The 17,318-nt window shown below is 37.3% G+C and overlaps 1 protein-coding gene across 1 annotated transcript in view; it reads left to right on the top strand.

The window, feature by feature from the left end:
• Positions 1-3,776: 3,776 nt before the first annotated feature.
• magixa (MAGI family member, X-linked a) overlaps positions 3,777-17,318 on the top strand; it is a gene marked incomplete at its 5' end in the record, with an annotated part of 40,535 nt that continues 26,993 nt past the window's right edge. The window contains 3 exons of the mRNA XM_081348757.1: positions 3,777-4,056; positions 8,165-8,281; positions 12,527-12,646. Coding sequence (XP_081204883.1) covers positions 3,777-4,056; positions 8,165-8,281; positions 12,527-12,646 — 517 coding nt within the window. The remainder of the gene's footprint in view (positions 4,057-8,164; positions 8,282-12,526; positions 12,647-17,318) is intronic.

Raw genomic sequence — 17,318 nt, 5'->3', positions numbered from 1 at the left:
CAGAAACGCTGTGCTGTTACACTACGTGGCAGAGGCCCACACAGAAGAAAATGAATAGTTGAATAAAGTCGTTATTTTGGGGGGGTTTTGCGCATTTTTAACGATGTCTTTAATAATTTTCATTTTTGGGTGATCTAACCCTTTAAGTCACATTTTGAAACCTGCAAGTAAAATGTTTTCTAAATTCCACTTTTGCTCTACTGTAGTTTGAATAGTAATCCAGCTTATACTTGAAACTGACACTGTGCTCTGCAAATATTGTTGGTCTTTTACACCTGACCTACCTGTCAAAAGTTTGGAATAATAATAATAATAGTATTTTTTAAAAATGTTTTTGAAATAAGTTTATTATGCTCACCAAGGCTGCAGTGATGTGATAAGAATTAATATTGTGAAATATTACTTAAATTTAAAATGTTTTCTATTTTAATGTATTTTAAATTTGTAATTTGATTCCTGTGATGGCAAAGCTGAATTTTCAGCATCGTTACTGCAGTCTTTAGTGTCCTTTAATGATCCTTTGGAAATCCTTCTAAAATGCTGATTTGGTGCTCAAGAATCATTATTATTTTCAAAGTTGAAATTTGAGTGAAAACCATGATACACTACCATTCAAATGTTTGGGGTAAGTACGATTGAGTGTTCTTTTGAACTTTCTATTCATCAAAGAATCCTGATAAAAATGTATCACGGTTTTACAACATTGATAATAATAAGAATAATTTCTAAGGAGAGAGACTTCATAAGATACTTCTTTCAAAAACATAAAAAAATCGTAATGATTTCAACCTTTTGACCGGTAGTTGGATAAAAGCATCTACTAAATGAATAAATGTAAAATAGTCATGCTGCATACTTGTCGTATCCTGGATTTCCTGGTGCTGTTCGTGCAAATGTAGTTGAAATGTAGAAATGCATTGGCCATTTGAATGAGTTTGAAAGTGCAACCATTGCATTAGGAACATTAACTCTTTGCAGAGCCATCTTAAATGCTCTTGAACCAATTCTTTTGTTTGCTGTTATAAGGTCTTTATTCATAAGAAAGATTGGGGGGCAGTTTTGGGCACCTTTCCAAAGTACTTAATCAATTATTCTCAACATCTCAGCAGCTCATGAAGACTCAGCATGCATATGTAATGCGGAAGATGCAAGCGGGATTTAATCAGAAAGGGAACGGGCTTTAGATCTCGATAAAGATACACAGATGTCATATGGCAGTGATACACTTGAAGAAACTTGCCTCAGACGAAGTGTATGTCTGTGACACATGAAACATCATCCCAGAGGGATGCCACAACCGCAGCGAACAAAGTGGTAGACAAGATCCAGATGCATATTTAAAGCTAAAGTTATATATTAATCTTGTATCCTAAGTGCTGAGTCTTTTTACCTGCATGAAAGGTTTTCCGGCGAACCGTACATGCTCATAACACATTCACACTGTACTGTGCTCTGTGTGTGTGCGCTCAAGTGAGGTGCGAACACACTGCGGCAGGTTGGATGGACTTTGATACCAAGCGTTTGAAGTGCTCACGCCACTGTTTGCTTTCAGTTTTTAAGGTGACTCGCGCCGCTATTTCTCCATGGCTCCCAGGCAGAGTCTGTGAGACCTGGAGATCTAACTTTCTCTCGCTCTGTGAGGTAATGGAAAAGACCCGCAGCGCCGGAATGCACGGTCTCCTCTCCTCCCCTCCCTGAGTTTACTGCAATGGTGTAGCTGTAACTATGTAACTCTGTTAGTATTGTTCATTTAAACACTCAGCCCCCCCACCCCACCCCTGCTGATGTATATCAGATGATGCATTAACTAGTGTGTGATCTTTGCACTGCAGGGTTGTAATCAGAAAGTTGAAGCGTGTTCTCATTATTCTCAGATGGGCAAATTATTTACCTTTTATTTTTGTTTGTATTTTTGTATCTATAGCTGCTGATTCATATCTATAGAGACTATACGAGTCGCTATATGGCTAAGCAACAGGGACACACATGCTGAGAGAGAGAGGGCCTTCTGCAGCCAAACCTGATGCGTAATTTGGCAGATCCTTTGAGATACTGATTTTTTTTGTATTTTTTTTCTAATTTAATGTTTAGTGGAAAGACCCAGACAATTTTGCTGATGAAAACGTGTACGTTTTCGGTTGCAGAATCAGTGACACCTGAAATAGATCTATGCATTTTTAATGAGCCCGTGTAAATTGTGTTTGTGGATGAAATCACCCCCCACTGCGTTTTGACCATCTGTTTGCTTGTTTTGTTTCAATTTGGAGACTCGCATCATGTGTATAGCTTGTGGAACACCACTGGGACTCGCGTAAATGTGCCTTTGAAGAGTTATGGGACGTATATTTTCATTCTATATATGTAATTGACTTCACGCTGTTTCATCCTTTTTGTTACCGTTTTAGTTGACTATGTCCTCAGCTTTAGTCCACTAAATAAATATACAGGGTGGGCCATTTATATGGATACACCGTAATAACATGGGAATGGTTGGTGATATTAAAGTCCTGTTTGTGGCACATTAGTATATGTGAGAGGGCAAACTCCTCAAGATGGGTGGTGACCATGACATATACTAATGTGCCACAAACAGGACTTTAATATCACCAACCATTCCCATGTTATTACGGTGTATCCATATAAATGGCCCACCCTGTACATTAAAAAAGTTACTAAGTTGTATCTTGTTCACTTCATATACAGTGCAATACCATTCAAAATGTTGGGGTTGGTAAGATTTTTGTTTTGTTTTCAAAAGTCTCTGATGCTCACCAAGTCTCCAAGTACAGTAAATATAGTAATATTGTGAAATATTATTACAATTTAAAATTTCAATATGTTTTAAAATGTAATTTATTCCTGTAATGACAAAGCTGAGTTTTCAATTTTGAAAAATCTTACTGACCCTATATTTTTGAATGGTAGTATACAGTACTTTAAATACATTATTAAAACCTTTTGTTTCTTAAGGCTGTTGCTGTAACCATTAAACCAGTATTATGGCACATACTGTACATGGTATGAGATGCACAGTGTTTGAGGTTTCAAAATGCCATTTCAAAATGATCTGAATTTATCCATATTCATTGAAAACCTGTTTTGTGCAAAGAATGCTATTAATCTGGACATAGAAAAATGTCAAATTCCTCCCTCAGACCTTAGACCTACTGTCAATCATTATATATTAAATAGGTGGCAAGAAGAGTGCGATATGTGTTCAAAAAATAAATTACATGAAATCCACCCTGAAATCTCAAACTTTTAATCTTCCTTAAAACAAGATTTGATCAAGTGGTGTTCACTAGATGTCATATAGGTCATTCAAGATTGACACATACTTGTACATTTTTGCTTAAAGGCGAAGACCTAACTTTTGGTTTTGGTTTTTATTTTTATTGTATATATGTAACTTGTATTTTTGTAATTTATTTTTTGCTATGAAGATAGCCACAGATGCTGACATGGCATTAAATAAAACAATACTGATTGTGCAAAGATGCTGATTCATAGTCAACCCTACTGAAAAAAAACCCTACTGGTGGTCTTCTAACCTGGTCAAGCTAGCCTTTCGTTGGTTTAGCTGGGTAGTCAGCTAAACTCACAGTTTGACTTGATGAAAAGTGCCTAAGACAAAGACGATGGACCATCGTGACAAACAGCCTAGGCTTAAGGGGTTTTTTTTTCAGTAGGGATATCTCCTTTTTAATTTTTGCAAACAACAAATAAACATGTTTGAACAATGTCTTTCCTTTTTCGTTTCTTACAGCGCTGTCAACATGTCTAAGGCCACTGTTAAGAAGCTGCACTGGCGCTCAAAAGTGCAGGAGAGCTTCGTCCCACTGGGCGGAGCCTCGGGAGAGCTTGGTGTGGCCATTGGAGGTGGTGCAGATTATGGAGAGTTCCCATTTGTTACAGCAGCACCTGGGGGTGGAGCCACTGTTGGTGACGTCATCCTAGAGATTGGAGGTACACCTGTCCTGGGATTGACCTTGGGAGATGTAAGAGGGGTTCTGAACTCATGTCCACATCCCATTCGGATCAAAACCGTCTTACCAGGTATTTTATTTATCGATAAGAGCAAATTGAGTGTTGTGTGACACCATGAGTTGGAGAGTAACAAGCTTTTGCACTCTTCCAACTCTTTCTTTGCGTTAGATAAGAGTTGGGCAATGCAAAGAAAAGAATTCCTGAATTTCTTTTTTTAACAAGACACAACTGACAGAGAAGATTTCGATTTTTGTCGTTCAAAGTGACACTTCATCCAAAAATGAAAATTCTGTCATCTTTTTTACTCACCCTCATGTTGTAAGACTGTAACCTGTAAGACTCCTTTTTTTTTTTTTTTTTTGGAAAAAGCTATATTTTGAAGGATATCCTGGCCTTTTTTCTCTTTAATATAATAAAAATGAATCGGGACTGACTGCGGCTGTCAAACTCCAAAATGAGTTTTGGAGGCCCCAGACCAGTCCTATACATAAACAAATTCTGAACTGATTCAATGAAAAAGGATTTATTCATGAATCAAACGTTAGGACAAGCTGTAGGACAGATGTCAAAATCTTCAGCAAATATTTACTTTAATTTCTTTAACTACTTCTTTTTTTTTCCAGATGTATATGGACTATTTTTATATCATATTAACCATATATTTATTTACATATTTACCTTTAAACACTTTAAACAAGCCATTTTCGCCATTTACATTTTATTATTTTGGAAAGAGTGGCCAGGATGTTCTTTTACAAATTCACTTTTTGTGTTCCACAGAAGAGACAAAACGTGTTTGAGGGTGAGTAAATATTGAGAGAATGTTCTTTTTTAGGTGAAATGTTCCTTTAGATGTTTTATCTGAAGCAACACACCCCACATTGCCCTCTCCTTGGAGGTGCCAAGAAAAATAGGGGATTTCTAGGGAAGTTTCTAGTTCATAGGCCTGGGGTTAAACTTGGTGACCTTTAATTACTAATCTAAATTTTTACTCACAAGGCTGCTAGTACAACAAACCCTTTATTTTATAGGTTTTATCTGCATTTTGTTGCACTTTTAAATGAAATACTTCGGATGTGTAAGAGCTTTATATCTACTGACATGATATAGCCCCAAGTAGATCACAGTGTTGACATTAATGTCACGTTAATGTCATTCTGCCTGAAGATTGTATTATCCTAATCTAGCCTCTCTGAATACGTTAGTTCCAGATACTCCATGGTAATTTAGTTTACTATATTCGTATTATTCATTTTTAAAATGGGTTTTGGCACCATAAATTAATGCTCAGTGAAGGCATTTTCACTCTGTCAGATTTGTGAACACAATGTCTCGAACTAACAAGAATGTCAAATTGCTCCTTCTTTTGTGAGATACAGCATCATTTGTATAGCAAACAAGAGTTCTAAAAGCTTTTTTATTAATTAAATTACACAACAAAACTATCACTCAGAGATTATAGATTTTTTTAGATATTGAATGTTTGAGTATAGCAACTTTGCTACTTCGTTTAATTACTGTAGAATTTCTGGAAGTAGAATAGTTACAGTATTTATGGAAATAACCAAAGTAGAAAAAAAAACTTTTTTTAATTAATCTTTTTATTGTATTGAATTAATTATACACTAGCTTTCAAAATGTTGGGGTCAGTAAGAATATTTTGACATTGATATTGTTACAAAACATTGATATATGACTTTTGATATCGTTACAAAAGATTTCTATTTAAAAAAAACAGTGTTTTTTTTTTTATTCTGAATGTATCATGGTTTCCACAAAAATATTGATTGAAGGATGATTTCTGAAGGATCATGTGACACTGAAGACTGGAGTAATGACAGCTGAAAAGCTTCGGTTTATTTGAAAACCGAATGACACATAGTATATTTACATAACATCTGTTTTGTTTCAGGGTTTATCAAACGTTTTTGAACTTCCACAAACACAATCTCTCCTCCTCCATGTATGATGTTTAATATACAAGAAGAGCGAGAACCAAATTACTGTCAAAGTGTAGTATCGCTTGCCGCTGTCTAGGTTGGATAAAACAGAACTTAGATTAGTCCACACAGTATTTGTTCTCAAAACAGTATGTAAAAAGGATCCTGATTTGACAATAGCAATGTCAGGTCTCCACCTTCCCACATTTCAGTGTCAGACATTAAGTGGATGTGATATCCCACACTCTATTACTTAACCTCTCCGGAACTCTCTGCCCTGGTTGGCCCGATTGATCGCTGTCAGCGTGGGGGGGGGTGGAGCCCGGCATCGGCGAGTAAAGGGGCGGGCAATCCCAGTCCACAATGCATAAAGACCATCAATATCCTTCGCGAAAGGAAGCTGGCTGTCATATAAGGTCATAACGCATTTTAAAAAATGAATAGATCAGCGGGAAATGACTCATCCTACCTTTCCCATGAGTCCTTGAGGAGTCCATGTGTTGAGATTGTGTGCGGAAAGGACCACCGGATTATATTAAGTGCAAAAATCAATACAGAGAAGCCGAGCGGTCCTCGTTAGGTGCTCCGCAGTGCTTGTTTGTGACAACAGCACACTGACCTTAGAGACTTCTGCAGTTGCAGTGCAGTCTCAGCATGCGTGAATGTGTCTGTGAGGTCTGAGGTGTTACTGTAGTAACCTGGGGTGTGCAGTGTTAGGACTGAATTCAGGGGGAGAGACCGTTTAACCCAGGGGTCGGCAACCCAAAATGTTGAAAGAGCCATATTGGACAAAAAAAAAAAAAAAAAAATCTGTCTGGAGCCGCAAAAAATTAAAAGCCTTAAATAAGCCTTATAATGAAGGCAACACATGCTGTAAGTGTCTATATTAGCTTTATTAGCCCCCTAGTATCAAAATGATAAGTAGGCTACAAATACATAATGAGCATTCATGATTAACGTTAAATGTTTATTTTACCTGCAGCGCATCCTGGAGAGAATGAAGCACCACGTGACTACTCTGCTGTACAATGGTGCTATTAATTTAATTTCCATTATAATTTTAATGTATTATGTTTCGTTTTATTTATTCGTGTATTATTTTTACAACGTTGAAAAACTTTAACCCAAAAGCGACCGTTTTTCAAGGCGACCGTTATTTAGAATGTGTCACTTTATGGTTTCCATGGTGACGCGTCATTGCGTGTCACGTGACACACCGCAGCAACAGCAGAGCTGAATGAATGATGATCTGCTTTTATGTCATTTTTCCTTTTTTATTCAAAATATTAACAAATGTTTTAGATATGGCATGAAATGTCTGATATTCCGATTGTCAAATATATGCAAGTGGAAGTGTTTTGTTGTTTAAACACCTTAATAACGATCGCGTTAGTTGAGCTGTATGCGCGATGGGCGCCGCCATCTTAGTTTGTGCCGCAGATGCAGTTCAGAGAATCGGATCTGTTGGATTTACAACACGTGAATTCATCCACTTCTCCCGAAATACATAAAAGTAAGTGGCTGGTGAACTGGGAGAAGAATAGAGTAAACTTTAAAGTTACTTACACAATGTGTATCTGATATGAATAAAACGTATATAATGGAAATGATTATTATTGCCTCTTCCTTTAACATCATTGTATATTTTACAAACTCTAAATGTATTGTTTTTTTAGTACTTATATGTCTAAAACCTAACATAAACATTATGTGGTTGAAAACACGGAGAAGTTGTGATATATGACAGGTCTGAGCGCGCCTGTCTCTGGCTCAGCGCCAGCCAACGCGCAAGAGCACATTTGAATTTAGCAATTGATCACGTCATGCACTGACCGTTCTAATCACACGATGTGATCGTACGTGCGAAAGGGTTATGAATGTTTGTCATGTTTTTCCTCCTACAGAAATTATATTAAAACAAAAAATATTTTTTCCATTTTCATATTTTTGAAAAAGCTCCAGGGAGCCACAAGGGCGGCGCTTAAGAGCCGCATGCGGCTCTAGAGCCGCGGGTTGCCGACCCCTGGTTTAACCCTTATCGATCTCATGGTGTATTTTCGATTTATTTTCAGAACTGCATCTTTGGCAGTTTCACTTTGCCAGTTCACCTTTTTTCTCATATTTCCATGGTGACAGCAGTGTTCTATTTGTGAATTTGGCAACAGTGCTGTTATTTAAAAGTGGTTTCAAATCTCTCCATTTCATTCTCGTTCATGTGTTTTTTTTGTAATCTGCAGGCTCGACTCTCTGTAAGGATCTGAGACTTTACCTGAGCAAGTGTTTTACACCCGGATCAATGGACAGCCAACTCCAACAGGTCATACGAGAGAACCTCTACCTGCGCGCTGTGCCCTGTGAGTGAACCAAACACCTACATAATGCAGTAATACTGGGCTCTTGAAAGTGTTAAGCCAGGGACACAATTAACGACTGTAAGGCCGATCATGAATGTAATTTGATACTCACGACTGATCATGCCCAAACGCGCCAAGTCAGAGACAGTTGCGTTCAGTCGGTGTTCGCAGTTGGTGTTTAAAATCTGCTCCAGTCGTCGGAAACAGTCTTTAAGTGTGTTCAGTTCAGTCTTAGAATGTTTCAGCTTGTCGTTAAGTGTGTCCCCGGCATTAGTTCACCCAAAAATGAAAATTCTGTCATTAATTACTCACCCTCATGCCGTTCCAAACCTCGTTCAAGCCCAGAAAGGTAGTAAAGACATCGATAAAATAGTCCATGTGACTACAGTGGTTCAACCTTAATGTTATGAAGCAACGAAAATACTGTTTGTGTGCAAAAAAAAAACTATTTGCCAACAAACAAGGCTCATTGGCTAGCTCCTGTGTCAGCATCACACGCATGTGTCGTGGAGCACACATGACCAGCGTCGATGCCTTTACTACCTTTCTGGGCCTTGAAAGTTGCAATGACGTTGCTGCCTATGGGTGGTTCAGAAAGCTCTCGGATTTCATCAAAAATATCTTCATTTGTGTTCCGAAGATGAACAAAGGTCTTACAGGTTTGGAATGACATGAGGGTGAGTAATTAATGACAGAATTTTCATTTTTGGGTGAACTAACCCTTTAACACGGGATGGTAAAAGGAAAGAAAAAGAAGAAAATGTGTGTAAAATGCTCAAATGTCCAGTTGTAAAATCTATTAAGTTAATTTGCATACTGTCTAATGTGTTTTGCAGACAAAACTGGAAAGTAATCTATTCATCTGGTAAACTCTAATCTGATTGGCTGACTTTCTTTTTTCTCTTTTTTTTTTTTCATCAGTCCATTTGAAAACAGTCATGTTTACAAAATACCAGATTGGCACAAGGGCTCTTGATGATGAAATAATCACTGGGTTTGTCATTAAAGGTGAACATAGCCTTTATTTAGACTTAAGGGGAAATCAGATTTTTTTCTTTTCTTAATCAATTTTTTTAGAATGAGTGTTAAAACTGTAAGCTACATGTTGCCAGGTTTTTCAGTTTAGACTGCAGTCGTGGTTGTCATAGTTTGGACACAAACTTGCCTATGAATTAGGTTCATAATCCGTAAGATTTTAGTGATGGTTGTTGTGCCATTATGTTTTCCACGTGTTCACACTTAATCATTCACAAATAATCATATAGAGTAATAGAGTATGTGTATTTGGCGTGCTGTCTGGGGAAGGGCTCCGAGCTCGTAATGTGGCCCAAACCCAGAGTTCTCCCCCATATCCCTGGCTGGGAGAGGAACTAGCTGAGGAGTCAGGGTGGCAGAGGAATTTAGAAAAGACTGTAGAGGAACATAGTTATAGGCCTCCTCTCATGCTGATTGGGTAGATCATTTGAACAAGCTCCTCTCGAAGTTTGTTAATAAAACATAATTTCTTGAGGACACTCTCCAAATCCGAACACATTTATCACAGACAACTGCATAAAAATTAATTATTTTAATTTGATTTCAAACTGCATTCAAAAATGGTTTGGATTTAGCTCGTGAAAATTTTATTTGGGTTTCATGCGGTTTTTATTTTTTCTTGGGAAAAAACGCAAGTGAAAACGCTAAATTCTGATCACTGACTTGACACATTTTTAACCCTTTTTTTCTAGTATTTCATTTTCGCTAAAACTATTTGTAGAGACTCCCAGTCCATTATTTAAGTTAATTTCACAATGCAATATGGATCAAACCTCATGCTTTTTAGTCACAGGCCTGGCTACACAAGATTATGTATACAATATGTAAAATGGCTCCCTGCTTCTCTCTATCCACCAAGGGTTCCTTGGCCTGAAAAAGGTTGAAAACCCCTGCAGTAATACGACTGCATTGAAAACACAAACAAGTTCACACATATAAGAAATTAAATCTTGAAATACATCAGCCAGAAAAAGCATGCATGCAATCTCATGCTTTAATGCTCTCAGAGACTGTAAACAAATCCAATTTACAATCATGTCAAACCTCATACAGAGTCAAAGGTTCAGTCACTTTGAGGCAATGCGATGCACTTTAACCGTTGCCATGGCAACTGTCATCAAATGTCACAGCAGTGCGCTCATTGTGAATGACACTGTTCCATATTTTGCCTTGGCAACAAAACGGCAACTATTTTCAGAAATGATTGCATGCGTTTATTAATGTATAGCTCGTGCCGGCATCAGGCTCCCGTTCACCATCACAGCTGATGCATTTAATCCGTCCTGCATGATTCGAACTTTGCCTATTTCCTGCTCTTGAATCCCAAAGCTGCACATTTGTCTTTGTCTTCAGCCTGAGGTACCCTGCTGTGCCTTTCAGCACTCCTGTGCTTGCACATATGCATAAGCGCGTAAGCACCCAAACACAGACCCATTCATGCATGCTTGCGAATGTACACACAACCACACGCATTTTCGTGCACCCATTCACATAACGTTTAATCTATCGGTTCAGTTGCTTAGCCTGTCTCCTCAAACTGAAAGGCTTTCCCAAATAACATTCCCGTTTATTCAAAACGTCACATCTCTGAATTGATTGCAGGCAATTAGAAGACTGTGTACTGTAAGATGCTCCTATTTTCTGTTCTGTTAAGATAAAATAGCACAGGTGTGTCAGTACAAAAGCATGCGGCTATATTTAACCAGGTGCAAAACGTCATGTTAAATGGTTGGCATATGCAGAAATCAACATTTACTTTTCTAATACATATTCCTGGTCATATTGTGCATAATTAATCAGTATATGTTATTCCCAAAGAAAAGAAAAAAGTAATCTTTTGTCAAGATGTGATCACTTGCTCAAGTGTCCTTTCCAACTGACATCACAAAATCCATATTTATCAACCCCGACCACCTGGCTCCGTTCTGATATTTTACACTTGCTTTTCACAATCCAATCAGTTTTTTGATGGATAAAAACATTTTGCTCTTGTTAAATCTCCAGTTTAAATCTGTCACATTATTACGGAAGTAAAAAGTCCTCTGTGTCTAAATCCCTAATGTCTCATCCTACACATTCATTAGAGATTCATTACAGAGTGAATGTGTTGGGCTCAAATGTGTTGCGTAAAAACGTCATTGTTTCAAGAAGGGGAAAAAAACACTCATGCTTTTTGCATTGGCTGTCATTAGGATTAATGCAATACAGGCACTGTGATGTCATATACAGTACAGGGTGTTTAATACCCTGGGACAATGCAGTGTTTTGTTATTAATGGGTGATTTATTGTATATGGTGGCTGAAGGCTTTTAAGTCATTACAGTCCTGCTTGATGTTGAATAACTGTGTGTGTTGTATCCTTGCAATAGGTGCACTACCTCATAAACCATGTACTTTTTCTCTTCCTGAAGACTTTTGCTTCAGAGCCATTTGTTATGTTGGCAAGTTCAATTGATCAAAGCATGCAGGTTTCCTACTGTATGTATCTCTTCTGAATCACCAGAATTGCAGTGATCAGGTTAGCCTAAATTGGGATGCACTGCTTATCTATTTCAGGAAAATCCACTTGTCCCAACTTTCGTGTGAGATGGAAAGCTGAGAGTAAGTTGTATAATCTCATCACCGTGGGATTATAGAGCAAGTCTGAAGTGTTTGAAATCATGATCAGATGTCGCCTCACACCACCAAAGTCATATGCAAATAGAAACAGACACGCACACAGTTTATTTGATATATGTTTAGTATGTAAACGCTTTAACATAACTGCTTTTAGCCTCATTTGACACTCACATCATACATTAAACTCCGCCTATTTTCCATATCAAGGCCAATCAACTTGCTACAAGTTCAGTGTGACAGCTGTGTCTCTTTTTCTCTGAGGTCTGTGGATCCAAACATCAAACGCATCAAAGAGACTGGCTTCCTGGTGATGTCATCAGGATGTTTTTTTTGGTTTTTGTTTTTCTCAAAAAATGCATTAGATTTTTAGCAAAGGGAAGATGCAAGTTTATGAAAAAATAATGAGCAATCTTTTAAAATGCCCCGTGTGTCTGTAGCACTATAGCCTTCCTATTTTTACATTCTCTTTCTAAATGGCTTGTTGTCTACTTGTAACAAATTTTTGCAAATTTGCTAATTTAAGCAAAAAGAGCAAACATTGTATTTTTTGATGATTACATTCATATGCTTGCTCTCTCTGCCCTGACCCAGGTACGACCAGGCAACCACGGGATGGAGAGATCTCGGGGGTGGATTATAACTTTGTCTCCATTGAGGAATTCTTCTCCCTGGAAGAGTCTGGAGCCCTGCTGGAAAGTGGGAAGTTCAAAGGTCAGTCTCTCTTTTATATCCACTTTATGCATCTAAACCAGTGGTTCTCAACCCACATGTTCCCATGGTCATGAAGCTGCGACCCAATTTTTAAGGAATTTTATATATATATATTTTATATAACACAGTACTGTCCCACTTAACATGCACATAAATTCTAAAAATATCACTAACACTGATGAATAAACATAGGCTATTATAAAATAAGGCTACTAAATTGCAGTAAAAAAAAAGTTAATACAATACAGTTAGTAAGTTGGTATGAGCCACTGTCATTTAAAAAATTACAAAATAACACAAAGTGAAAATAAAGTGGTATTGTGGGGTTATGGAAACTACAGTTACTATGGTAAATACACAATAAAACATGACAACACTGATCCTGATGAATAGAATGAACATCATACCTGCATGCAAATCCGACGTACCAGTTACGTCATTTATTGGTACTTTTTGGTCATTTCATTATGACTTACTAATTGAAAAATGTAACTACGACATTGCATGCATGTAATTTCATCTGCTCTTTATATATAGTGAAGTGATATATAGTGTGTATATATATATATTCCAGGATTCCCACAGTCTTGAAAAACCTGGATATATGACAACTTAATTTAAAAAGTGAGATTTATAGACCTGGAAATTAAATTCATAATATAAATAATAAAATATTAAAGTGCCATGGGCATTTGTATAATGAATACAGTCATGGTCAGAATTATTGTCACCCCTGGTAAATATGATCAAAGAGGGCTGTGAAAATAAATCTGCATTGTTTATCCTTTTGATCTTTCTTTCAAAAAATGTGCAAAAATCTAACCTGTTACTGAAGTAAAACAATTGTGGGAGGAAAATCAGATTAATAAATGGTATTCAGGGCTCCAGACTAACTTTTTTTATTAGGAGCGCTGTAGCCCCAGACTTAAAATTTTAGGAGCGCAAGCAGAAAATTTAGGGGCACACCTTAAATCACCTTGCAATGCAATTATTCACATTTTCCCCCAAAATAACTGTATTACTGACAAATGCTTTGATAATAAATAGCCTTAACGTACAGAAATTACAATGTGCAGTTTTATTTTAAGTTCACAGGGCTCCAGACTAACATTTGAGGGCAGCGGCACTAAGTTCTACAGAAAGTATTTGGTAGCACTGTGGGATGACAAAGCACTGAGCTTAATTTGAGGTGTATAGATAAAGTTAACTTTAATTATTATCATTCATAATGTCTTAATATTAATTCAAAAGCAAAATGAGTGACACAATAGATATTAGGGAGTGAAAATAGCCAGTAAGCGTCCTCTGCAGCTGATGTCTAATGTTTACAATAGTAATTTAATCTTTATCTTTTTTTTTTTTAAATAAGTGTGAGTTTTCCTACTTCTTGAAACTTTTAGTTTTATAAATAGGTACAATCTTTAAAGGATGAACAAAAAATTTTTTGGTCAACACATTAAAATTAACATTTAAATATGATAATATAGTTTTGAAGTGCTGGAAAAATATGTGTAGGCTACTGTTATAACCACAGTATACCATAGTTACAGTTGTTACTACATTAAATCCAAGGTAAATGTTGCTGATCTGTGGACCTAAAGCCTACTATAACTTGTTCGCTCATTGCACATGTTTCTCCTGGTTTCCACGTCAGCGCTGTTTGATCTGATATGGTTTATAACAGAGAATTCTGCGTCAAATCTGAATGTTTCTCACTGGATCTCTCAGCAATGTTATTAATTCTGTCGCGAACTCAATGGATTTCTTCACTGGATCTCCACGATGTAACTGTTTCGCGTGATCGCGATCAGCCCGCGACTGGCGAGAGGAGCTCTGCGCTGTCTATTATTGGTTCGAACTATTAAACGGTCTGTGAAGCAGAATGAGTACTGAGTAGCGCAGTTTTTTTCCACTTTCATTTTGTTTTTATTTATTAATGTCACGGCATACTCTATGCTTGAGGCTGAGATTGAGTGTTTAAACTGCGAAGTGCCTGCACTGTCTGCAAACTTCGTTTTCCCCGCAGTTCTGGGGTAGCGACTGCAACATTCGTAGCTCATGGAGTGCATCTCCTTACAGTACCTCAACCAGCTGAATTCTCTTAGCCAGTCTTCCCGAAAATAGTGGGTTCAGGCCTTTATCACCTTACAAACCTCTGACTCTTAATCATCATCATCCGACTGTGTCTGTCCGTGACATTGATATTTGTCTCCGTCTCCTTCCCACGGACGTTTACGCGCGCTCGATTATCTCTAGGACCCTCCCCCTCCACACATTAGCCAGTTACAGTGGCCATTCCCTATTCTTCTCACACTCATTGGCCTGCCACACATTCCAGATTCATTGACGCGCCCCTTCCACGTTTAACGTAAAAAAATAAATTACTGGTCGCACATGTGCGACTGGGTGTAAAATTCAGTCGCACACTCTCAAATTTTGGTCGCAAAATGCGACCATTTGGTCGCAGTCTGGAGCCCCGGTATTGGTACCCCTAGAAATTCTTATGAGTAAAATATCTCTGAAGTATATTCCCAATCATATTTGTTTGTTTTTTTAGCACACCAGGGTAGGAACATGAAATTGTCCAGCCATGACTTCTTGTTTCACAGGAGTATAATAAGGAAACATAAAGGCCAAATTCCCTTTAAAGGCCAAAAACTAAAGAATATAGTTCTGATGCGCAGCAAAAGATTGTCGAGCTTCACAAATTTGAAAGTGGCTGTAAGAAAACAGCATTCAAAGCATCCTCTGCTCTCATCCAAAAACAAACTCCAGCATATTCAGTTGTTCAAACGGGACCGGGTTCTATGGTCACATGAAACAAAACAAAAAAATAGCTTTTTGGCAGCAAACCCACCAGATGGGTTTAGTGCAAACAAGGATTAAAAAGTACCTGGATAAAAAATATACTGCTGGATCTTTAATGTTGTGGCCCTATGGACCTGGACATCTTGTTCAGATACATGCTATCATGGATTCTAGCAAATACCAACTGATAAAAATGACAAAACTTGGCAGCCTCTGCTAGAAATATTATAATGGACTGTGGTTGGATCTTTCATTAGGACAGTGATCCAAAACAAACATCAAAATCAACACCAAAATGGGTCACGGAGCACAAAATGAAGCTTCTGCCATGGCTGTCCCAGTTCCCTGACCTGAACCCTATAGAAAATGAGTAGGGTAACATGGAGCTGGGAATCCGAAGGATCTGGAGAGATTCTGTATGGAGGAATGGTCTCTGATCTCTTGTCTGGTGTTCTCCAAACTCATAAGGCATTATAGGAGAACATTTAGAGCTGTTATCTTGGGAAAAGGTTGCAAAAAGAATTGAATAAAAGGGTGCCATTAATTGTGACCAACGTGTATTGGAGAAAAACATGTATTTTATAAAGAGATTTCCCCCACATTTTCAATTATTTTACTTTTATTATATTTTACTATAATTGTTTTTAATAAAAGATCAAAAGGATTAACAATGCAGATTTATTTTCACAGGCTTCTTTGTTCACATTTACCAAGGATGTAAATAATTCTGACTGTATACATTTTTGTAGTTATGCCAAGCTCTAAAATAATAGTATCTTTAAAAATAGTGGGATCTCTGAACAACATTCAGCCCTAAAAACATATGGAATCATATCAAAATTATAATTTTATTTTATTTGACATAATTTAAAAAAAATAATAATTTAGAGAAACTAAAATGTCCATAGATTATTTTTTTTATTTTTTTTAACTAGGGCTAGGGGGCTTTACAAATATTGTTGTGGACAATAGGGGGCCTTAGAGTCAAAAAGATTCAGAACCACTGATCTAAAAAGTGATTGTGTTGTTTATCAAAACAATTGGATCCTTTTGTCAAACAACAAATTAAATTATCTTCAAAATCTTAAAAAATCTATCTTTCACTAAGTTCTTCACATTTGTTTAGACTGATTTTATCATGTTTTTCAGCTACTAATATGAATGTTTTACACATACCTTGTTTAAAACCATTCTATTCCATACATTCAAAATTTGACAAAAAGTCAGCGTGAAAAATGTGCCTACTTATGAGCAAACGTATGGGACAGACAGGCCTTGAATTTGATGTGGAAGGAGTTATTTACTGTTCAACTGAGTAGTTTGTGTGCGTGCATTTGAGTTTGTGTGCGCTCGTGAACACATGGTGAGGGTCAGGGCTTCACGCCAATGCTCAAAATGCTCAAGCCAATCAGAATTAAGAGAAGCACCCTCCAGACTGCGGAGAAAAGTGCAGTGCTGGCTCGGTTCTGTCCTCCAACGTTATCAGCAGAAAGAGCTGAAAAAGAGCCCTAATGGAGAGAGAACAAGCATGTAATGCAGACTGATGTCTGAGCCTGCTGATGTCTTTGTTAAGGGTCTCATACACAGCTGCAGATTCACACCATGACATCCTTCAAAGATGGAGCTCTTGGATTTATGGATATGCTGACTCGTGTTTTTGATACTGTTTTGCCACTTTACTTTCTTTTGTCTTTGGAAAGTAAGAAAGATATTGTTCACTTATGTCCATCTCGGTTGCCTGTGGGGTTGGTTTTGAGGTTTTTAAATGTGCTTTTGGGGAACTCAAGGACTGATGATTGATGTAAATGTCATGGTCTAAATAAATGACTGTCAATATCACCAATAGAGATTTTTTTTTTTTTAC

Source organism: Scardinius erythrophthalmus, assembly GCF_964197995.2.
Source record: "Scardinius erythrophthalmus genome assembly, chromosome: 20".
Classification (NCBI taxonomy): Eukaryota; Metazoa; Chordata; class Actinopteri; order Cypriniformes; family Leuciscidae; genus Scardinius; species Scardinius erythrophthalmus.
This window is presented reverse-complemented; position numbering and strand designations above follow the sequence as displayed.